Here is a 24,317-nt window from a genome sequence, read left to right as displayed (position 1 = left end):
GAGAACGAGATATACTGATGCCAGCAACTCCGTATATGAAGTTGGCAGATGTTTTGCTTTTAAATGTTGCATTTATTTTTCCCTCTAATTTTACAACGTTCAAGGACTGTCCTGCTTTTAATGCATGTAGAAAACTCTTTTATGAAGTGAACGCACACGTTTTAGAATGTTAATGTAAACAGTCTGGTGTAATATAACTTTTACTGTATTTGTTATACTAGTATTTTTTGCTGACATGACATTAAATAAAAATATACTACTGCGGTGTTCAACATATTATAGTAACTTTTAGCAATAAGTTAAAACATTGCAAATATTAAATACAAATGAGAATTTATGTACATTTGGTTGCACTTTATTTTAAGGTGTCTTTGTTACAGTGTAATTATACATTTAAGTGCTGAGTAATATTAATTAAATGCATGCACTTACTATATGGTTAGGATTAGGGTTTGTCTTGCATGTAATTATGCATCATTTATTGTTATAATAATACACTGTAAAAAAAAAAAAGTTGAGCCAACTTAAAATTTTAAGGCAACCAGCTTCAGCAGATTTTTGAGTTTTCTCAACTTGTCGTTTTAAGTTTATACAACAAAAATTTGAGAATCTCCCTCAAAAATAAGTTGAGCAAACTCAAAAATCATGCCTTAAAATTTTAAGTTGGCTCAACTTTTTTTTTTTACCGTGTAGTAAGTACATGTAACGTGTAACAAGGACGCCTTAAAATAAAGTGTTACCGTACATGTAGATGTGGATGAGACTTCAAGAATGATGTTTATGTGCTCATTTCTCCATCGTCCTCCAGCTCTTCGATTGTGAGCTGTGCGTGCGCCAGCTCCGCTATTCTGGGATGATGGAAACCATCCGGATCCGCCGGGCCGGATACCCCATCCGCTACACTTTCGTTGAGTTCGTGGACAGATACCGTGTTTTGATGCCTGGAGTGAAACCTGCTTACAAACAGGTGAGTTCATGAATTCACCGTCTCTAGAGATTCTCATACTGATGCAGGGCAAAATCCAGTCTCCCTTTAGTACATGTTTTTCACATGTCACTGTAGTGTCCTTATTTATGTATTTATTGGCTTATTTAAATAGGGACGGTACAAAAATTCCACGATTCCAGCCAGAAGAAGTTGAAAAATATGCATTGTACAAAGAGAGTATAGCATATGCTCAGTTTAGTCCCTAGAAAGGCTTTTCTTAATAAAAGAAGAAATAATAATAATAATAATAATAATAAAATGATTACTTAAAAAAAAAAAGAAATAATAATAATAATAATAAGCTAATTACCTATTTTAATGTTACTCCCAACCCTGGCAACATGAAAAAAAAAAAAAGAAATAAAACACTTAATTAAAATTAGTTAAACTTGCGTACAGTTCTGATTTATTTCAAACCAGTGCTTAACCATCATTGTAAAAAGCTTAATATCCATTATTTGTTTTCTCATAAAGTCCTTGTGTTTGTTAATGGAAAAGTGAACTTGAGATTTTTTTTTTTTTTTTTTTTGCAACAGATCATATTCTCTTTTAAATATGAATGTAAATAAGACAACTGAAAATTGAAGGTTTACTGTTGTCCTTTTGCATTATTACACACTATTTTCATATTTAATACTATAAAGCTGCTTTGACACAATCTGTATTGTTAAAAGCGCTATATAAATAAAAGTGACTTGACTTTCTCAAGTTTCTAAGTTACAGTTTACCATCTTACTAGTAATTAAATAACATTTTAAAACCTAAATAATACTCTAAAAAATATATTCATGTTATTTATGTGTGTGTGTGTGTGTGTGTATTCAGATAGAAAACAGGTAATTTAAATAGTAATAATATTTCACAATATTTTACTGTAAAATATAAAAGCAGCCTTGTTGAGCAAAAGTGACGTCTTTCAAAAGTATTTAAAAAATCGTACTGACTTCTGAACGGTGGGTGGTGTTATTAAAATATAAATGAATATCTTGATGTTCACTGAAACAATTTGTCATAATTTGTCCAACATGTTTTGATATTTTTGGGCCTTCAGGAGGACCTGAGAGGAACCTGTCAGCGTATCGCTGAAGCTGTTTTGGGCCGTGATGATGATTGGCAGATGGGAAAGACAAAGATATTCCTGAAGGTATTAAAACATGACTAATATATTCTCTAATATATACTGTATATATATATAGAGAGAGAGAGAGACTGTGATTTTGTGGCTTGTGTTTTAGAAAATCAAATATTTTTGGAATCTTGACAACAAAGGCCTGACAGTCAAGTTCCATATTTTGTAATAGAAGTGATATTGTGACAGAAAATGATTGATTTGTGACTGAAAACGGCATCAAAAAAAAAAAAAATCAGCAGAGTTTGTGTGCAACCCATTTTTGGTTATTTTTGGTATAGTGCCCAAACAAAATCTCACAGGAACCACAATTTTTGTGATATCAGCTTCAAATTTGGAACATAAATTGGTTAGACATATGCCTTTGATATTATAGCAATTTTAGAGTGCAACATATTTTATCAAATGTTTATTTTATATAAAATAAAAAACAATTAATATCTTTACTGTAAACTTAAAATTTTTATACTTTCTTTTTTTGAAATGCTTTCACTTCAGCAATAATCTGCCGTGTGTCAAGCATCGATAAACAAGTGAATTTATACCCCAAAGGTGCGACGTATAAGAGTACGTATAAAATAAGAGTCAAGTTTTGAAAAAAATTATGAGATTGTATTATTTGAGTTCCAACAAGCACTGAATTAATTTTCTGATGGCTCTTTATGGGTTTGCTCTTTTTAGGGTTAAATAAATGAAAAATCAGATTCTGTGCTTAGGTCATGGAAAAATAAGCTGATTGTTATTGCTGTTAAAACCGTGTCGGGGGATTTGATGCACAGCAGAGTCAAACTCAAACAATATTGACCTCAATATGCTGATGTTTTTCTGCTGCCGGAAACGCTGCCCTCTGCCAGAGGTCAAAGATCAGGAACTAGCTCGTCCATTACTAAACTGTCAGGGCCGGTTTTCCATGCTGGGGGCTTTATCACACCTTGCAGCTCTCTGAAACAGGAAGTCCCACTCGGCAGGAAGGAAGAGAGGGCAGTGACAGGAAGTAACGACAGCAGGAGGATCAGGACAGATGCAGATTATTAAACGATCTGATGATGAATGGAGAAACCCAGGAGTGTGTTTAAGTTCATTTAGAAATGCTTCTCTACCTTTGGCAGGATCATCATGACATGCTGCTGGAAATCGAGAGGGACAAGGCCATAACTGATAAGGTCATTCTCATTCAGAAAGTTGTCCGAGGATTCAAGGACAGGTAGGAATGACTGCTGATCTTCAGTTTGTGCTGCAGGAGCTATGGGGCAATGATATGCTAAATATTAATTAGTGCCCACTGTACCAGTCAAAACAAAACCAGTCTTAAGCAGCACAGGTATATTTGTAGCAATAGCCAACAATATGGGTCAAAATTATCCATTTTTATTTTATGCCAAAAATCATTAGGATATTAAGTAAAGATATTTTCCTACCGTAAATATATCAAAACTTAATTTTTGATTAGTAATATGCATTGCTAAGAACTTCATTTGAACAACTTTAAAGGCGATTTTCTCAATATTTAGATTTTTTGCTCAGATTCCAGATTTTCAAATAGTTGTATCTCAGACAAATATTGTCCGATCCTAACAAACCATACAAAAACTGACCCTTATGACTGGTTTTGTGGTCTGTGTTGTTTGATTCACTCATGCAAATCAGATAAAACAATTAATTACAATTTGTTAAACCTTCGTACAGTTCTGATTTATTTTAAACCAGTGTCATTAACCACTTTGTCATTAACAACATGAAGTGTATTAAACCGTACATTATGTCAAGGTTTCATGAAGAAACTGCAGGGGGTTCTTGAGTTTAATGAAAAACTAATGATTAATTAAAATCATAAAAATGTCAAATTAAAATAAATCATTTTAAAGTAACATCAATCAAAATAGAACAATAAATAATAATAATAATTTGTTTGTTTACCTGCATGTCATGTGACCATTAACCAATGTCAGAGAACCGTGGAAATGCAAATGTGATTGTTAATTATTCAAATATTAATTTTAAAATCAAATAAATATATCAGGTGAAAGAGGTTCAGATGACAAAACAATTTGGGAATGCTTGCATCACATGTAAATAAAATCAATGTGTTTGAAAGACAAAAGCCTTCTAAAGATATAGTAATGGTTAAATAACCCACTGAGTGATAATTCTAATAAAAATTAATTTAGCAGTAGTTGATGCAATGTTGAAACATTTCTTAATCCTGAAATAATTTTTGTAAAAATGTGTTGAAATGCTGTGTAATTTTCTGTGTAATTACAGAACTATTTTCATGCTAATGCTGAAGCTAATCTTCTCTTTCTTAGTTCTTGTCATACATTTCTGCAAATAGGCTCCCCACTCATCTAGCCCAGTTTTATCATTGGTGGAATATAACTTGGTGTAAAATATTTCAATGCAAGGTCAAAAATAATTTATGCAATACAGTATGTCAATTTGACAGCAACAAAGTATCTCAGTTCGACTTGACACACAGTCAAACCCATTAATGGAGAAATGCTAACAGTTCATCAACGACTGGGAGTGATTCCATTGATGATAGAGTTATCGTGAATGCATCTTAAGAATGCATCTCAAGTTTTTGTGCTGGAACATTCATCAAACATAATTAAAAACACGCTTAATTGTCATGCTTCCCACAGATCCAACTTCCTGAAGATGAAGAAATCAGCAATGCTGATCCAGAAAACATGGAGGGGTTATCACTGTCGGAAGAACTACGGAGCGGTCGGTCTTTGGATGTTCTTATATAAATCTCCATGCATTCGTCAGCAGTATCTAACGCTCATTTCTCGTCTTGTAGATGCGCGGTGGTTTCTCACGACTGCAGGCCTTGTATCGCTCTCGCAAACTCTACCAGACGTACCACGTGGCGCGACAGAGAATCATCCTTTTCCAGGGCCGCTGCAGAGGATACCTGGTGCGCCGGGCGTTTAGACACTGTCTCTGGGCCGTCATCACCATCCAGGCGTATACGAGAGGAATGATCGCCCGCCGACTCTACAAGAGACTCAAAGGAGAGGTGAGAACAACCGCATTTATTTGTAGTTATAGTTTATAACAAACTAGGGTGGGAAATTAACGGGGGCTTGGTGCAAAAACTCCACCAAAATTCAAGATAACAGGCAAAAAGCCCTTTCACATTTGTGACCCTGGACCACAAAACCAGTCATAAGGGTCAGTTTTTTGAAATTGAGATTTGTTTATGAAATCATCTTTCCATTGATGTATGGTTTGTTAGGATCGGACAATATTTGGCTGAGATACAACTATTTGAAAATCTGGAATCTGAGGGTGCAACAAAATCTAAATATTGAGAAAATCGCCTTTAAAGTTGTTCAAATGAAGTTCTTAGCAATGCATATCACTAATCAAAAATGAAGTTTTGATATATTTACGGTAGGAAATTTACAAAATATCTTCATGGAACATGATCTTTACTTATTATCCTAATGATTTTTGGCATAAAGGAAAATGGATAATTTTGACCCATACAATGTATTGTTGGCTATTGCTACAAATATACCTGTGCTGCTTATGACTGCTTTTGTGCTCCAGGCTCACATTTAAGCTAGATCTACTACATCTGTCACGATTAAAGTGAAAGTGTTGTTTTTGTGAAAGTGCATAACCCTCATTAGACCAAGTCATGGACCACTTCAGTGTTTCTTTGCTTGATTTCTTTATCTAATCTATTCCTAGTTTGTATAACCATTTTGTTTTTCATGCTACTTAAATAACCAATGTGAAGTCTTGATTTTCTAATTTGTATAAAGATCAATAAACAAGTTCATAAACGTTCTTAGCCTGTTTTGTCTGTAGCCAGAATTTGACATGCTTTTCCTCTACAAAAACATTCCTTTCTATTAATCGACATTAATAATCATTATTACAATATTAAGAGCAATGATCAACAATAATGATTTTGTCATGATATTGCAGCTTCACCGTCTAATTATTTCCTCTTTTTTTAATTTATAAGCTATTTACTTTATGCAGTTTTTGTGTAAATACATGTACATGAACAGCATTAAAGGTGCAGTGTGTGATATTGACAGCTAGTGGTTGAAATGGGTACTGCAGTGCAAATGTAAAATATTGGAGAGCGTTGCCCTCTCCTCCTCACACTCACTCCATGCTCACGCAGGTTGCCAGATGCAACAAGGAACGTGCGCAACTGACAATGTTAGGAAATGTATGTTTTATCCATGCTTTAATATTCCTCTGGTCATAGAATATTTTAGATGGATGCATTGGATTTTTAGGTTGGGTAGAATTTGCGATCTTTGGCCAGTTTATTTGCTGGCTTCCATGGCTGCAATACACTGTGTTTTCTGCAAACTGGCAACCCGGGGTGTTGAAATACTATTGGGTAAATTAGTAGTGGGCGGAGCCACACAGACCAAAACAAAAACAGTCATTCCGACACAGAACACACATCTCAAAGCAGAATAACTGACCAGTAGCATTCTTTTTTGGAGAAACGAGTATGTGAAACATTTTTGGTAAAGTTCATAAATTACATAGAGCACATTTAAACAGACTGTAAAAATAGACATAAATGCCATCTTAGATGTGGCTTCTGTTCCAACTTTGCAGTGTAAAGATTTTTGATGTTGAAAAAAAGATTGGTAATGGTCTAAATCATGATTAACAGTTAAATGTAAGTATTTGACATAAAAAAAAACAACACAGATCAATTTAATAATTACTGTATAAAAACTGCCTTTACAAAGGTAAAAAAATACAGTTGGTGATCAATATCTTCTGACCCTTAATTTTTGACCCTGCAACAAATGCATCACTCTCTTTTTTCCTCCGTCTCAGTACCGGCGGCGTTTGGAGGCAGAGAAGATGCGATTGGCTGAGGAGCAGAGGCTCAGGAACCAGATGAGCGCGAGGAAGGCCAAAGCAGAAGCTGAGAAGATGCACCAGGAGCGACTGGCACAGCTGGTGCGAGAGGACGCCGAGCGCGAGAAGAAGGAGCGAGAGGAGGCGCGAAGGAAAAAGGAGATGCTGGATCAGATGGAGAAAGCGCGGCACGAGCCGGTCAACGACTCTGATATGGTGGACAAGATGTTCGGCTTCTTGGGAACCACAAACTCCTTCCCTGGGCAGGAGGGGCAAGCGCCGGCTGGGTTTGAGGTGAGGATGTGGATCTGTCTCTTTAACCTCTGATTTGACCTCATCACACTTTTTCTCAGTTGCTTTGGTGCGTTTCTCAAATCATCCCTAATATTTGCAAAAAAGTGCGTGCATTTCTCAAAACAGTTCGTACACAGCACCACACACTTGATTTCCTGCAACTTACTCAGAATCTTTAGTTTATCTCGCAAAAGTAAATATTTATGTCAATGAACATTTCAGTGCCATCAGAATGAAAAGTCCTTGTGTCATTGTTCACAAGCAAGATATAACAGTGCACTCTGTTAGTATTACCTGATGTAAACTATGGCAACTGTGTGGATGACAGATATTGAACTTCTTATGTATACCATATATCCATTTCAAAAGTACAAATTACTGTATGTGGGATATTGATTGAAAGAGACTGTCTATAGATGCTTTCCAACTGAAGGTTCATGAGATGCACCTTTGAGCTATTTCAGAGAACTGGTTTATCATTGGTGGATCTACATTCTCCTCGTTAGAGAAAGTCAAGATTCACCTGCACAATTCATGGCAAATTTACAAAAAGTCTAATAGAAATGTGTAGAAAATATGCTTGAGAGTTTATGACAACTACACTGTAAAAAAAAAAAAAAAAAGTTGAGCGAACTCAAAAATCTGCTGAAGCTGGTTGCCTTAAAATTTTAAGTTGGCTCAACTTTTTTTTTACAGTGTAGATCAACCATTTTGCATTTAATGACTTCTACGATGAACTAATGACTAGATGTTTTGAGGGGTAAGACTAGCATAGAGAATGATATAATAGATTTTAAGCAACATGACATTAGCAGCTGATAATGTAGGAAACCGCAGACATAATCAGTTGCATGAATGTATCAAAGCAATCGCAACTTGTTCAAAAGAATGAGAAACTGCTTTTATGATGTGCACAAGTGACTAGTTGAATTTTTTTTTTTTTTTTGAGAATTTCATTTCTGATCTGAGAAATGCACCAAAGCGACTGAGAAAAGCTGTAATGAGCTGATTCATTGTGATTGTGTTTCCCTCAGGACCTGGAGCGAACGCACAGGGAGCTCGAGGAGGAAGACCTGGATGAAGCTCTTCCTCTCCCAGAGGACGATTTGGAAGATTTGTCAGAGTATAAATTTGCCAAGTTCTCTGCCACGTATTTCCAGGGCACGACCACACACACTTACGTGCGCCGGCCGCTCAAACAGCCCTTACTGTTTCACGAAGACGAAGGAGATCAGCTGGTATGTGACCTTTGACACTGTAGATGTTAGGAAGTGTCTGCTTATCTTTCCGCTGCCTTCGAAGATCCCTGCTTTTTCAGGACAGCGTTGTAGAGAAGGCAATCCCATAATGCATTGTGCCAATAAATCTGTTTAATTCAGTAAATTCAGCACAAAAATATACAGATTTGAGAGTAAAAATAGTTCAATATTTCATGCAATATTTGTGTGTGGATGGTATTTCAATTTATATAAATATATATTTTTAATTACTATAAAAATTTTATTTAAATATGTGTGTATCAGGGTTTTTATAGTTAACTAAAAAACATTTTCATTACTTGAAATGAAATAAACATTAACTGAAATAAAATAAAATATTAAAGTATTAAACTTTAGCTAGTTACCAAGATATCATTTCTTATTTTAATTTGACTTTAAGTACTACAATAACTAAAAATAAACTATATAGACATATTGAAAAACATAAAAATGACAAAAACATACAACAAAATTAATGAAACTTTAATTAAATTTTACATTTATATTTAACAAGTTAGTGTTGTCAATCAATTAAAAGAAATTAATTCAATTCAATTCAAGTTTATATGCATAGCGCTTTTCACGATACAAATCGTTGCAAAGCAGCTTTACAGGAAATTAAGTTTCTACAATATATTTAGTAGTAGCTTAGCAATTATTAATCGCACATTTTTTCTGAAATTAATCGCGATTAATCCCACCTAACATTAAAATTTTAAATATACTTTTATATTGCAATAATTTCACATTCAATCTTCAAATTAATGTAGAAACAACATAAAAACAGTATATTTTTAATATTTGTTTAATGGCATATTTTTGGCTGTAGGCAAGTATCACTGAGAGGAAATTGTTATTTTTTCCTATTAATAAACCATTGACTATATCCATTCAACATTACAGTAATTGAGAGCTATCAATTTGAACATTCATTAGATTTAAAAAAATAACAACTACTAATTTAAGTGAACTTAAACATTCTTCACATAAACCAATTGCAATAAATATCATATTTATGGATCCTTAAAGCTACAAAAGTTACTGATTTCCTCTTTTTTTCTTTTGTTCTTTGATGAACAGAATCACAGCAGCTGGTTATTAGGTTATTTGGCTGCTGTTACTTTAAGAGCTGCCGCTGCTGAACGTGACGCGAATCTGACACGCACGCTCGTAGTTTCATTCACGCTTTAATACAGGCTACAGCACTCTGCCGCCGTATTTGTGTGTGCAATTGAAGAGCTAAGAGCACAGTATAACAGCTGACAGGACATGAAAATTAGTTTTTACTGACGTATGGCCTGACACCCTCTCATCTGACCGTAAAGACGTCCCGCGTTTAAATAAACGCAATTCTTGTCAAGACAAAAAAGAGACAGAAGCAGCAGTTGTGTTGGGTGGCCAACCCTAGCTCCGCCCCTGCGTTAATTGCGTTTATTATTTTTAACGCTGTTAAACTGGAAAAATGTATCGCCTGTGTTAACACGCTAATTTTCACAGCACTTTTATAAATATAAATATTTTATATAAAAACATTTCTATACAATAATTTCTAAATATTGTCAAAATAATAATATATTTATACAAAATAATATATACACACACACATACATACACATTATAACTTTATATAAATTTTTATATTTTTTAAAAATTTTTACATCTGTAAAAGTTCTTATACTATATACAGTGCATATATATATATATATATAGTATAAGAACTTTTACAGATGTAAAGTACATGCATACATGAATTGTATCTTTATTAAAATGTATATAAGTACTATATCAAAACTACTATCAAAACTAATATAAATTCATATACATTTTAATACTGTTACAATAAATGCATATATATATATATATATATAGTAAATATATATAAAAATACAAATACTATATACAGTATAAGAAAATAACATTGTCTAAATGAAAGCTAAATATTGAATATTTTATCTAACTTGAAAATGACTCATGTTGATATGATGACTTAAATTACTTGAATGTGATATGAAATGATATGATATATTTAAATGCTGGTTTAATGAGTTTCTGTCCTGCAGGCGGCTCTGGCCGTGTGGATCACGATTCTCCGCTTCATGGGTGACCTTCCAGAACCCAAATACCACACGGCCATCAGCGACGGCAGCGAGAAGATCCCCGTCATGACCAAGATCTACGAGACGCTCGGCAAGAAGACCTACAAGAGAGAGCTGCAGGCTCTGCAGGGAGAAGGAGAGGTGCGCTTGACAAAGACAGAGCCAAACACATCTGGACAGATGTGGCGGCATTGATGCATAAGTCACACGATCATCTTCATGATCCACGAGTCACCTCCTGTCCATCTCTTACAGAACTCTCACACTGAAAGCCACAAGAAGAGCAGCGTGCGTCACAAGCTGGTGTCGCTCACCCTGAAGAAGAAGTCCAAGATTACAGAGGAGGTGAGTGATGCGGTTACCATGGCGATTTCATCACGCACACATCCTTGTTCCCTTGTTTCTGGGCGCTCTCTTTTGGTTTTTGATCTCAGTGACCTCTTCAAGACATTGATTTCACAGGCATGAGTCACTGTCAGGGTGTCTGAGCAGCAAAACCTTGCAGATATTCATTTCTCTGTCTGTAACACTCTTAAAAACAATAATCATTTCTTAACATGGTCTTTTAACATCCGTCGAATCTTTCCAATGCATATAGTGGAAAAAGGTTCTTTAGATTATTAAAATGTTTTTCGCACTAAGAAAAAGATGGTTCTTTTAATAACTTTTAACTGGAAGGTTAAAATTAAGATTGAAAGGAGGTTATTAGGAAATCATAAACTCTTCTTGCACATCAGTAGTAAAAAACACTCAGCTTCTCAGAAACAAAACATATTAAGTAACTCTGCCAACATGTTCATTTATAATGTTTATTATTATTATGAACATGCAAATGTGTCATTAAACATCATCTAAAAATCTCAGGGGTACTTTAGGTAAATATTTATTTATATTTACAGTATTAATTTAATAATGAAACTTAATTAAATTTATTTTTTTAATTAATGTATTACTTTATTATTATTAACACCAGAGAACCGCGAACATGTAGAACATGCAACTAAACGTTTTGGCATCTTGTGAATATTTTCCTGCAAAATTAATAGATAGATAATTTAATTTTAACTTAATTTGAAGTAATTCAGTAATAATTATTATTACTAATATTAGAGAACTGTGAACATGTTAATGTGTCATTAGTTTATTAAAATATTAACCTAAAATCTCTGTAGTACTTCAAGCAAATATTTTACCATTTTTCCATGACTACTGTAAACATTTTAGCATTTTCCTGCCAAAATTTGCTATTATTTTTATTTTATTTTATTTTATTATTTTTATTTTATTTTATTTTATTATTTTTATTTTATTTTATTTTATTATTTTTAACATCAGAGAACAGTGAACTTAAGAATGTGTCATTTAATTATTGAAATATTAACCTAAAATCTCTGTAGTACTTCAAGCAAATATTTTACCATTTTTCCATGACTACTGTAAACATTTTAGCATTTTCCTGCCAAAATTTGCTATTATTTTTATTTTATTTTATTTTATTTTATTTTATTTTATTTTATTTTATTTTATTTTATTTTATTTTATTTTATTTTATTTTATTTTATTTTATTTTATTTTATTTTATTTTATTTTATTTATTTTATTTTATTATTTTTATTTTATTTTATTTTATTTTATTTTATTTTATTATTTTTAACATCAGAGAACAGTGAACTTAAGAATGTGTCATTTAATTATTGAAATATTAACCTAAAATCTCATTGGGTTTTTCAAAAAATATTTTACACCTAAAAAAAAGTTTGGGCCCCCTGCTTTATCCGAAGTTTTTCAATCCTGGTCTTGATTTTTAGAGTATTTTCCTCTCTTTCTTCTGCTAATGCTGTTGTTCTGTAGGTGACCAAGCGTCTGAACGATGGTGAATACACAGTCCATGGAAACAGCATGCTGGAGGACCGACCCACATCCAACCTGGAGAAGCTGCACTTCATCATCGGCAACGGCATCCTTCGGCCAGGCCTGAGGTCAGATTGCAGATATGAAAATATGATATTATGACTCTAATACACAGCAAAGCATAGATTGATCAGCGTTCTGCTCCTGTTGTTTCTCTCAGAGATGAGATCTACTGTCAGATCTGTAAGCAGCTGACCCAGAATCCCTCTAAAAGCAGTCACGCTCGCGGCTGGATCCTCATGTCTCTGTGTGTCGGCTGCTTCGCTCCTTCTGAGAAGTATGTGAAGGTGAGAAATGCTGGTTATATGCTTTTTCGTGTGTCCTTCTTCATGTTTTGGGTCTCCATGTTTGACTACAAATCTTCTTCTCTCCTGTGATTGGTGCATCTGTAATATTTCAACCACAGATGAATAGTTAAATCATGTCTGGTTGGTATTCAGGTACTTACTAAAATCTGAAAATATTTATTGAACACTCAGAGACTGAAACGTTGATATTGAAGATGTTTTTTTTGTTCTCCCCTTGAGCAAATTGCATGATGGGTTTTCAAGGTTATTCAATTTCACTGCTTTTAAAATAAATTATACAGTTGCATGTGCTTTGACTTTCTCGGGAACCTTCCCAGCATGTTATGAGGATAAAACCTAGGCTATTAAAAATCATTTAGAATATTTTCATTGATTTACTGTTGTGTGAATATAATAACATTTAAGACCCACTGTTTTTTGTTTTGTTTTGTTTTGTTTGTCTTGGAGTGTTATAATTTTGTTAATTTCTTTAAATTATTATTTATATATTATTATTTAGTATATATATATATATATATATATATATATATATATTATTTAGTGTATATATATATATATATATATATATATATATATATATATATAAATACATGTTTATAATTATAGATTAAATGCTCACATTCAGTAGTAATGCCTGTAGCCAGAGATCATGTAGTAATTTAATTTATTTAATATTAAAAATATATTAAATTAAAATAATAATTAAATAGTTTAATTAGTCAATAATTTACTATTATTTTTAAATTAAATAATTATTTATTTATTTATTAAATTATTATTTTAAATGATTTTCTACATTTAAATTTACATTTTAAATTAAAAAATATGTGTACATTTAATATTCAGTTAATACTTAATTTATTATTTAATTTAATAATCTTGCTATTATTATTAATTAATTAAATTATTAATTTAGTAATTATTATTATTATTATTATTATTAATTTATTTTTATAATTTAATTATTTATCTAAAATAGGTGTTATTAAATTGCTTTCAATTGTTTGATTACTTTAGCTTCAGTGGGTCTCTGAGAGTTCATTTTGACCAATTATGTTGCCATTAATTGTAAACTCAATATGTCTGACTTGTTCCTGTAGTACCTGAGGAACTTCATCAGTGAGGGTCCTCCGGGTTACGCTCCGTACTGCGAGGAGAGACTGAGGAGAACGTTTGTGAACGGAACAAGAACACAACCGCCGTCCTGGCTCGAGCTGCAGGTATCAGTGACTGACTTTACTGAGTTCTGCTGCTGCTTTTCATGCAACAAAAAGCAGACAGTAACTCTAGGGGCTGTCAAACCCCAGGATGAAACAGCACAATTAAAAACGGTTCACACGATGTCTTCTTTTAACAATGTTATCCAAGGCCACGAAATCAAAGAAGCCAATAATGCTGCCTGTGACGTTTATGGACGGAACCACGAAAACGCTGTTGACGGACTCAGCGACCACAGCCATGGAGCTCTGCAGCGCGCTTTCAGACAAGATCAGCCTTCAGGATCGATTCGGCTTCTCCCTGTACATCGCTCTGTTTGATAAGGTACAACCAACATCTTTTTGGCCCAATTACTGTGTATATTTATCTAATCATATTGATCAACATGATCAAACTTTACTGAAATCTGTTGCACACAATCTACTACATGCCTTCTGCCATCTGACTGATCTTTCTTTATTTAAAAGAAGAAAATGAGAATGAAATGAACCAAAATAGATTTTAAATTCAATAGAAAGTATGAAATTACATTTTGCGTAAAGAAAATGCACTTATTTTAGGGCAATATTTCTGTGCAAAATTAAAATAAACAAATATATTTCAACAGAAAATATATAAAAACTCATTTTGCAAGAAATAAATAAAGTACATTTTTGGACCCAGGTCATATTGCAGCCCAAAAATATGAAATTATATTTTGCATTAAAAAATTAAGCCAATTTTAGGACCATTAAGATTTTCTAAATTTCTGTCATTGTTTTTCAAGACAATTAGTTTGAGCTCCATATTCTCACTATATCATACTATATGAGCTATAAAAGCCTGACGCATCAAATATGATATTCAACAAAAACACAAATGCAAACTTTTTGTTTTGGATTCAGACTAAAGGTTTAATTAAAACTATTTTCTATTATTATTTCTTAAGAAACATGTTCAGACACAAAACCTTTCAAAAACATGTCAGAATCATATTTCATCCCAAAATTTAAAAATAAAAGTTTTCTTTTTTATTTAATTGAAGAACATGAGACTGAAGTGAAGTGTCATAAAAAAAAAGGTGATGAAAAAATTACATTTTGCATGAAGAAAATTAAGCCCTTTTTTGGGCCCGGTTCATATTTAAGCCCAAAATGAAAAGAAAAATATATTTTGCATTAAAAAAAAAAAGAAAAAAGAAAAGCCTATTTTAGGACCATGAAGAATTTCTAATATTTGTACTATATTACAAGTAAAAGCTTTAAATCAATTCACACATGCAAAGGTTCAATAAAAATTATTTTTCAGACTATTTCATATGTCAGCCTTTTCAGGGTTAAAACAAACCTGTTCTGACATGTCAGGATCATCCCAAAATAAAAATACATTTTATTATTTTTTTATTTAATTGAAGAATAAAGTTGAGAATAAAAAAGGTGACATGGAAAAAGGTGACATGGAAAAATCCAAAATTACATTTTGCATGAAGAAAATTAAGCCCTTTTTTTACTCAACAAAAACACATGCAAAAGTTCAATAAAAAAAGATTTTCTGACTGCTATTAGTGACTGTGTTTGTCAGGTGTCGTCTCTGGGCAGCGGTAAGGATCACGTGATGGACGCCGTGTCTCAGTGCGAGCAGTACGCTAAAGAGCAGGGTGCGCAGGAACGAAACGCCCCCTGGAGGCTGTTCTTCAGGAAGGAGATCTTCACGCCGTGGCACGACCCGACGGAGGACAGCGTCGCCACCAACCTCATCTACCAGCAGATCGTGCGTGGCGTCAAGTTCGGCGAATACCGCTGCGATCGGGTACCATCAGTTATATTTCTTAAGAGTTTTTAGAAGTGGCTGAATTAAAAAAAAATACATATTTTCTTCCTTAGTATTTTTGTCTTGTTTTCTAGTATAAATGTGACCCTCTCTGTGAAATCCAGGCTAAAGTCTCAAAATCTAATTATGAGATAACAAGCATCAAAACCATTCATTTCTCTATGATTTCAATCTTTGACATGGCGTTACTCAGTCAATATTAACAATATCAAGGTTACATTTTCACAGAATGTTCTTTACCTTATAAAGGATGATTTTATGTAAATCACAAAAAAATGACTTTAGCTGGGTTTTCACAGCCAGGGTCACAAATATCTACAAATTCATGAATCGGGATGCATTTACTTGACAAGTAAAATGACTCAAGATGTTTTGTCTTGTTTTCTGAAAAAAATGATCCGAATTTTCTTAGTTTTTGCCTAAAACAAGTAAAAAACATCTGCCAATGGGCTAAGAAAAAATCTCCTTAATTCAAAGGCTAAACAATATTGTTTTTCTCACCCCATTGGCATATATTTTTGCATGTTTTAAGCAAAAACTAACAAAATTTGCATAATATTTTCATAAAACAAGACATAATATCAAGTAAATGCATCCTGATTCAAGAATTTGTAGATATTTATACTAGAAAACAAGACAAAAATACTAAGGAAGAAAATCTTTTTTTGCAGTACTATGAAGCATGCTGTATTGTTGCAATCTGTAATGTGTGTGAGATTCAATTTTTTGTTTTGTGCTGTTATGTCCATTTGAGAAGTCTGTGATGTGTTGCCCATGCCTTAAACGAACCTCGGATGCAGAAAACCAAATAAATTGAGTTTTCATTCACCCACTGTATTTCTAAGGAGGGAATGTTCTCTTTCTCTGCTTCTTTTTGCTTCTTTACCTGTTTGTTTCTTTCTTCCTCTTTTGTTTATCTTGCACGTCTACTTTTCTTGCACTCTTTCCGCTCTGTTCGGTCTGTTCCGGGAGGAGGAGGATCTGGCAGAGCTGGCGTCGCAGCAGTATTATGTGGACTACGGCTCAGAGATCCTTGTGGAGCGCCTGTTGAGTCTTATTCCATCCTACATCCCCGACAGAGAGATCAGCTCGGCCAAAACCGTGGAGAGATGGGCTCAGTTCATCATGGCTGCGCATAAAAAGGTGCCAAAACTTGAGTTAATTGCAACACTCACATAGTGAACAGACTTACATGAGAAACAAAGTAACTTGAGTAACTTATTTGAAAAAGTAACTCAGATATTTTCTTGTAAGTTAAAACATAATGCATTACCTTACTAGTTAGGTGAAAAATTAATCTAATTACGTAACATGTAATGCATTACCCAGCACTAATAAACAGTACTGTGTACTGCATAAAGTAGTATGCTGTATGAAATGATAAACATATAATATACAAATGATAAACTCTATAGTACAAGTGTACTATATTGTTGTCACATGACCTTACTAATTGCAATCAGAAAGTGACGTCTAGTCAAGAAAATCTCACAAAACAAGTCAAGAAAACATGTCCAGATCATATTCCATACCAAAAATAAAAAAACAGACATTTTATTTTAAATAAAGAACATGAGATTGACGCAATACAGAATCTTAAAATAGGCTTCAGAATTAAATTATATATATTAAAGTTACACTTTGCGTAAAGAAAATAAAAGCTGTTTTAAGGACCCAGGTCATGTTTCAGTCCAAAATTTAAAGAAATTAAAAATAATTTTTTTTTTTTGCATAAAGAAAATAAAGCATAGTGTAGGACCCATATCTTATTTCAGTGCAAAATCAATGAAAAAAATATGAAGGTATATTTTGCTTTAAGAAAATAAAGCCTTTTTATGATTTGTTTACATTTGTGTCATTATTTTTTCGAGACAATTAAGAATATTTTAATGAAGAATTTTTTTTTTCTCTATATCAAATATTTACACATGGAAAATCCTAATTATTTTATAATTTTTTTATAATTTTACATTTTAATTTCTTTTTCTTTTTTTGTTGGGTGTCTTAAACATGTTTTTGTGATTTTTTTTTTTTTTTTTTTTTGTAAAAATGTTTTCACTGTAGGCAGCTTGGTCAAATAAAGAGATGCTATTCTGAACTCAATTATAATTATACATTTGAACTGTCATGAAATCATCAAAGCTGTGTTGTGTTTATAGGGATCTACACCCAGAAGAGAGTCGATCCTCAGAAAGTGAAGGAGGAAGTCGTGGATTTTGCTCGCTATAAGTGGCCTTTATTATTCTCAAGATTCTACGAAGCCTTTAAGTTTTCAGGTATTTCTTGGACAATTTATGTCAGATCAATATTGCACAAGGTTTTGTGTTTACAGATGGGAGTTTATGCTTGGTTTATTGTGTTTCTGAAGGTCCAAGTCTCCCCAAGAATGAGGTGATCGTGGCTGTAAACTGGACAGGCGTTTATTTCGTGGACGAGCAGGAGCAGGTTCTTCTGGAGCTTTCTTTCCCAGAGATCACTGTGGTGTCCAGCACCAAGTACGGCTTTTCACTGAGATCTGTTTGGAGGTTTGATATGATTTGAGTTTGAAGCTAAAGGTCTGTGTGTTTGTCAGAGGAGGGAAGCTTCAGGCCCAGAGCTTCACTTTGGCCACCATCAAAGGAGACGAGTACACGTTTACCTCCAATAACGCCGAGGACATACGGGACCTGGTGGTCACCTTCCTGGAGGGGCTCAGGAAGAGATCCAAGTTTGTTGTGGCCTTACAGGACAATCCCAGTCCAGGTTAGAGAAACGGACACTAACACATCATGCCAATGGACGTTTATGTGTTTTGTTTCACTTAAATGGGTGAATCTCACTAATGCAGGGTCTCATTATATTTTAGCCTACGAGTAAAAGAAAAAAATCTGAAATTATATTTTAAGCACGTTCTGATTATATTCCAGCTACAACCAAAAGAAAAAAATTAAGAAATTATATTTACATAAAGAAGCCTATTTTAGGGCCTAGGCCATTTAAAAAAAGAAAGAAAAGAAATTACGTTTTGCATTAAAAAATTATGCCTATGTCATATTTTTTGCCCTAAAATCTAAAGAAAATAATATGAAATAATTTTTTTGTATAAAGGACATTAAAGCCTATTTTAGTGCTCAGATCATATTTCAACCTAAGAAAATAAAGAAATTATATTTTGCATAAAGAACATTAAGCATATTTTAGGGCCCAAGTAATATTTCTATGGAGGACCAAACCTGCAAAAACAATAAATAAATAAATAAAAATTTTGCATAAAATAAATAAAGCCTATTTTAGGGCCCTGCTGAAAGTAATTTTTGTTTTAGTTTGGTTTGTTTTAGGCTAAAATATGACATGGACCCTAAAATAAGCTTTATTTTCTTTATGCTCAAAGTAATATGTCATATTTCAGCCTAAGTAATAAATAAATTACTTTGAACATAAAGAAAATAAAGCTTATTTTAGGGCCCATGTCAGTCCTAAAACAAAAAACAAATATCAAATGTAATTTTGCATAAAGAAAATAAATCATATTTCAGCCCAAAATAAAAACAAAAAATATGAAATTATATTTTGTATATTTTGTATTTGAAAATAAATCCTATTTTAGTACATTTAGGATTTTAAAATTTTTTCGTGACATTTAATGTGGGGGAAAGTCCAATTCTCTGTATAAAATAATAATATAAATAATAATAATTATTATAATATATTTATTATTTTAATTATTAATATATACAGTATTAATATATTAATAAGTAATAATGATTTACCCTGTTTGGACACAGTACTTTTTTGTAGGAAAATCAGCATTTTCACTTGCACTCATTCTTTTCCTTCACATAATTTATTTTTCCAATCAGCTGGCGATGATTCAACGTTCCTGAGCTTCCTGAAAGGCGACCTGATTGTTCTGGACCAGGACACAGGTGAGCAGGTCATGACGTCCGGCTGGGCTCACGGGATCAACGACAGAAGCAAGCAGAGAGGAGATTTCCCTGCAGACTGCGTCTATGTGCTGCCCACAGTCGTTAGACCTCCGTCTGACATCGTGGTATTGATATTTTATCATCAGCTGCAGGGGGCGTTTTGTGCTTATTATTGCACAGTGTTGTGAAACCCTCTCGTTCTTTCTCTCTTCTGCCCTCTCCATGACTTCTCGGCTCAGGCTTTGGTTACCATGACACCAGACCAGCGGCAGGAGTCGATCCGGATTTCCCATGTTCCTGTAATGGAGACGGAGGAGAGGATAAAGCCCTACACGCTGGAGGAATTCTCCTACGACTACTTCAGGTGAACGCACACCACTTCTGTTCCTACACCGTCTCTTGTCGTTTTAAATATTAAAATGCTTGTAAATAAAAAAATAAAAAAATAAATAAAAATGCTATAATTTAATTATTATTAAAATTTTAATTAAATTAATTAATTTATTAAATTATTTTGTATTTATTTTAAATATATTTTAATCAAATAATACAATGAAATAAAAATAATATGTTCTGATTTTTAGAAACATTTTTTATTATTTTAAACAGAGATTGAGATTTATTGTCATGAAAAATACTGACACAAATATCTTAATGGTCTTACAGTAGGCTTTATTTTCTTTATGTAAAATGTAATTTCTTATTTTTCATAAATTAAGCCCTTTTAAGGGCCATTTCAGCCCAAAATCAAAGAAAAATATAAAAATTTACATCTTGCATGAAGAGAATAAAGCCTATTTTAAGGCTCAGGTAAAACAGTATTTCTGCCTAAGTTAAATAAATATATATATATATATATATATATATATATATATATATATATATATAAATAAATTAGATAATAAATGTATAAGTTATTCTAAATTCTCATTATTAGAAAAAGTATTGTGTCCAGACAGTGTTATTTTGTGAATGTATAATATATTATAAAATATTATTATTTTATACAGAGAATAAGATTTATTGTGATGAAAAATAATGACACAAATATAAAATTTTAATACGTCTTAAAATAGACTTTTGTTTTCTTTAGGAAAAAAATAATTTTCTTACTTGAGTTTAGGAATAAATATGACTTGGGCCTTAAAATGTAATAAGTAATGTCATAATAAGTATATTAATAAGTCATATAAGTAATAATAAGTAACAATTTAATTATTTAAAGGCCCATGTCAGCCCAAAATCAGTATATATATATATATATGTATGTACTGTATAAAGTAATTTAAAAAGAAATTGATATCTTGCTTTAGGAAAATAAAGCCTATTTTTATTTTATTTTATTTTATATTATTCAATTTTTTTTTATTTGATTTGAAGGGAAATGCAAAATTGACCTTGTTTACTTTCTTAATAAATGCTCCTGGTCTTACTGTGCATGATTTATCAGTGTATGTTATTCTATGAAAAAATAATATTTGACTTTACAAAGAAAATAGAGCAATGTTGTCAGAAATCACGTAATATGCACAGTTAGCTGCATTTAATAAAATGCATATGTGTTTTGACCCTGATTGACAGGCCTCCTCCCAAACACACGCTCAGCAGAGTGATGATCAGCAAGAGCCGCGGGAAGGACAAACTGTGGTGCTGCACACGAGAGCCCATCAAACAAGCCCTGCTGAAGAAGTGTGTGGGTCACGAGGAGCTTTCCCAGGAGGCCTGCATGGCTTTCATTGATATCCTTCAGTCCTGGGAAACATGGATGGATGCATGCATCTGTTTGACTGATTGGGAGACAGTGCTGAGTGAGCGGTTCAGAGCTTTTCTTTTCTTTGGATTTTGGCCTTAAATATGACCTTGGCCCTATAATAGAATTTATTTTTAATGCAAAATATAGTTTTATATTTTTTCTTTGATTTTGGGCTGACTTGATCCCTAAAATAGGCTTTAATTTTTATGCAAAACAATTAGATTTCTTTTGATTTTGGGATGAAATATGACCTTGGCCCTATAATAGAATTTATTTTTAATGCAAAATATATTTTTATATCATTTCTTTGATTTTGGGCTGACTTGAGCCCTAAAATAGGCTTTATTTTTTTATGCAATTTTTTTTTTTTTATTTTGAGATGAAATATGACATTGGCCCTATAGTAGTATTTATTTTCTTTATGCAAAAGATAATTTCAGATTTTTCTTTAATTTTGGCCTGAAATATGACCTGTGCCCTAAAATAGGCTCTATTTTTTATGAAAATAAAAATCATATTATTATCTCATGATTTTAGGCTGAAATATGACCTACGTCCTAAAACATGCATATTTTCTTTAAGCAAAACAAAACTTTATACTGAAATATGACCCGAGTCTTAATTTTTTAAAACATAAAAAATGTCCTTTTGCTAATGACTAACATGATTTCATTTGTTTTTAGTCTAAACTGAAGAAGTTTATGGATGTTATCTTCTTTCTGACTCTTCCTTGACCCGCTCTCCTGCACCTATAATGAAATATATGGGCGATTATCCGTCCAAGCGGACGCGGTCTGTGAACGAGCTCACGGATCAGATCTTCGAGGGCGCGCTGAAGGCAGAGTCTCTCAAAGACGAGATCTACTGCCAGATCATCAAACAAATGACTGAAAACCACGTCAAGTATGTCTCTCCTTTACATTTATAGCCAGACACTGATTTCTTACAATGTATGCTTCTGTCCCAAAGCTTTGCACAGTAGTGTGTGCTCCTGTAGTGAAGCGGTGTGTGTGTGTTTGTGCAGGTACAGTGAGGAGAAGGGCTGGGAGTTGCTCTGGTTGTGTTCCGGTCTCTTTCCTCCCAGTAATGTCCTCTTACCGCACGTCCAGAGGTTTCTACAGTCCAAGAAACATCATCCGCTGGCTTCTGACTGCATGCAGAGACTACAGAAAGCTTTACGGTGAACACACTCCCTCACCACACGTATAGACACGCTCTGATAGCTTATTTTAATTTAATACATTTTTATATAATAAATATAGTTGATTAAAAAACAGCATTTATTTATTAGAAATAAAAAGCTTTTGTAACATTATAAATGTCTTTACTGTCATTTTTGATCAATTTAATGCATCTTTGCTGAGTTAAAGTATTAATTTATTTAAAAAAAACTGATTTAGTATAAATCACTGTATTCACAGCCAAAGTTTTATTTTATTTTATTTTATTTTATTTTATTTTAAAAACTGAACCAGAGTAAATCACTGTATCCACTGCCAAGGTTTTAATTTTTAATTAAATTTCATTTCATTATTTTATTTTATTTTATTTTATTTTATTTTATTTTATTTATTTATTTATTTATTTATTTATTTATTTATTTATTTATTTATTTATTTATTTATTATTTTTATTTATTTAATTTTTTTTAATTTGTTTTTAATTATTATTATTTTTTTTAAATTTTTTTTTAAACTGAACCAGAGTAAATCACTGTATCCACTGCCAAGGTTATTTTATTTTATTTCTGCCATAACATTTCTTTGACAGTTATCCAATCAGTTGGTGATGATGATTAAACTTTCCTGAGCTTTCTTTTATTTTATTGATTCAACTTTCCTGAGATTTATTTGATCTTATTTTATTAATTGACAGTTCAGAAAGGATACAAAATACAGTAGTATTGTACAATTATGATAGAATGAATAGAAGTTCAATGGCTTAATAAAAAATAAAACAAAAATCATTCCCGTATCTCAAACTAGACCATGGTGCTCGTAATGCAAGGCTCATGGGTTCAATTCCAAGGGAATGCATTAACTAATAAAATGAACACCTTGAATAAAATGCAGGCTACTCTGATTAAATAGCATATATAGTTAATGAAAACCTGATGTCAGCAGTCAGTCAGACTCTTCAGTGGTGATGTTGTGAATAAGTCAGTGTGTTCCAGTATGAATGGCTTGTTTGTGTGCAGGAACGGCTCGCGCAAGTATCCGCCGCACCTTGTGGAGGTGGAGGCTATTCAGCACAAGACCACGCAGATCTTTCACAAAGTCTACTTCCCCGACGACACTGATGAGGTGACACAGACCTTCATATGCTCATGACTCATCACACATACGCATAATGTGATTCACTGATAGACTGAGACTGTTTTATGAATGTCTTTCTTTTTGTTAGAAACACTAAAGCTTGATATAAAATGAAATAAAAGTAGGGTTAAACTAAAACGAAAACCATAAAAATACATTCATTACCTGAAATAAAATAAATATTAAATGAAATAAAATAAAATACAAAAAAATTAAACGTGTTTTATTTCAGCTAGTTACCAAAGGCAACATTTCTCGTTTTTATTTAGTTTACCTTCAAGTATTAAAATAATGTCAACTAAATTAAAACTAATAAATAAACATTAATAAAACTATATAGACATATTTACAGAATAAAAATAACAAAAACTTTAAAATAAAGTAAAAAAAAAAACTGAAAATATAAACATAAAATCCCATTCAAAATATTAGCAAAATTATATAATTGATACCAAAATAACACTGGATAAAAGCTTTACAT

The 24,317-nt window shown here is 32.5% G+C and overlaps 1 protein-coding gene across 1 annotated transcript in view; it reads left to right on the top strand.

Moving 5' to 3' along the window:
* The window catches only part of myo7aa (myosin VIIAa), a 48,401-nt gene that overhangs the window by 17,137 nt on the left and 6,947 nt on the right, over window positions 1-24,317 (top strand). Inside the window, exons 16-39 of the mRNA XM_058752026.1 lie at window positions 809-967; window positions 2,040-2,132; window positions 3,227-3,321; window positions 4,760-4,844; window positions 4,921-5,139; window positions 6,945-7,262; window positions 8,297-8,500; window positions 10,582-10,758; window positions 10,873-10,962; window positions 12,469-12,596; window positions 12,689-12,815; window positions 13,937-14,056; window positions 14,205-14,378; window positions 15,615-15,842; window positions 16,836-17,007; window positions 18,023-18,139; window positions 18,232-18,358; window positions 18,436-18,605; window positions 19,703-19,893; window positions 20,008-20,132; window positions 21,350-21,507; window positions 22,271-22,424; window positions 22,546-22,701; window positions 23,719-23,824. Coding sequence (XP_058608009.1) covers window positions 809-967; window positions 2,040-2,132; window positions 3,227-3,321; window positions 4,760-4,844; window positions 4,921-5,139; window positions 6,945-7,262; window positions 8,297-8,500; window positions 10,582-10,758; window positions 10,873-10,962; window positions 12,469-12,596; window positions 12,689-12,815; window positions 13,937-14,056; window positions 14,205-14,378; window positions 15,615-15,842; window positions 16,836-17,007; window positions 18,023-18,139; window positions 18,232-18,358; window positions 18,436-18,605; window positions 19,703-19,893; window positions 20,008-20,132; window positions 21,350-21,507; window positions 22,271-22,424; window positions 22,546-22,701; window positions 23,719-23,824 — 3,693 coding nt within the window. The remainder of the gene's footprint in view (window positions 1-808; window positions 968-2,039; window positions 2,133-3,226; window positions 3,322-4,759; window positions 4,845-4,920; window positions 5,140-6,944; window positions 7,263-8,296; window positions 8,501-10,581; window positions 10,759-10,872; window positions 10,963-12,468; window positions 12,597-12,688; window positions 12,816-13,936; window positions 14,057-14,204; window positions 14,379-15,614; window positions 15,843-16,835; window positions 17,008-18,022; window positions 18,140-18,231; window positions 18,359-18,435; window positions 18,606-19,702; window positions 19,894-20,007; window positions 20,133-21,349; window positions 21,508-22,270; window positions 22,425-22,545; window positions 22,702-23,718; window positions 23,825-24,317) is intronic.

This window comes from Onychostoma macrolepis, chromosome 18 (assembly GCF_012432095.1).
Source record: "Onychostoma macrolepis isolate SWU-2019 chromosome 18, ASM1243209v1, whole genome shotgun sequence".
Taxonomy (NCBI): domain Eukaryota; kingdom Metazoa; phylum Chordata; class Actinopteri; order Cypriniformes; family Cyprinidae; genus Onychostoma; species Onychostoma macrolepis.
Note: the sequence above shows the minus strand (reverse complement) of the source record. Positions and strands in the feature narration are given on the sequence as shown.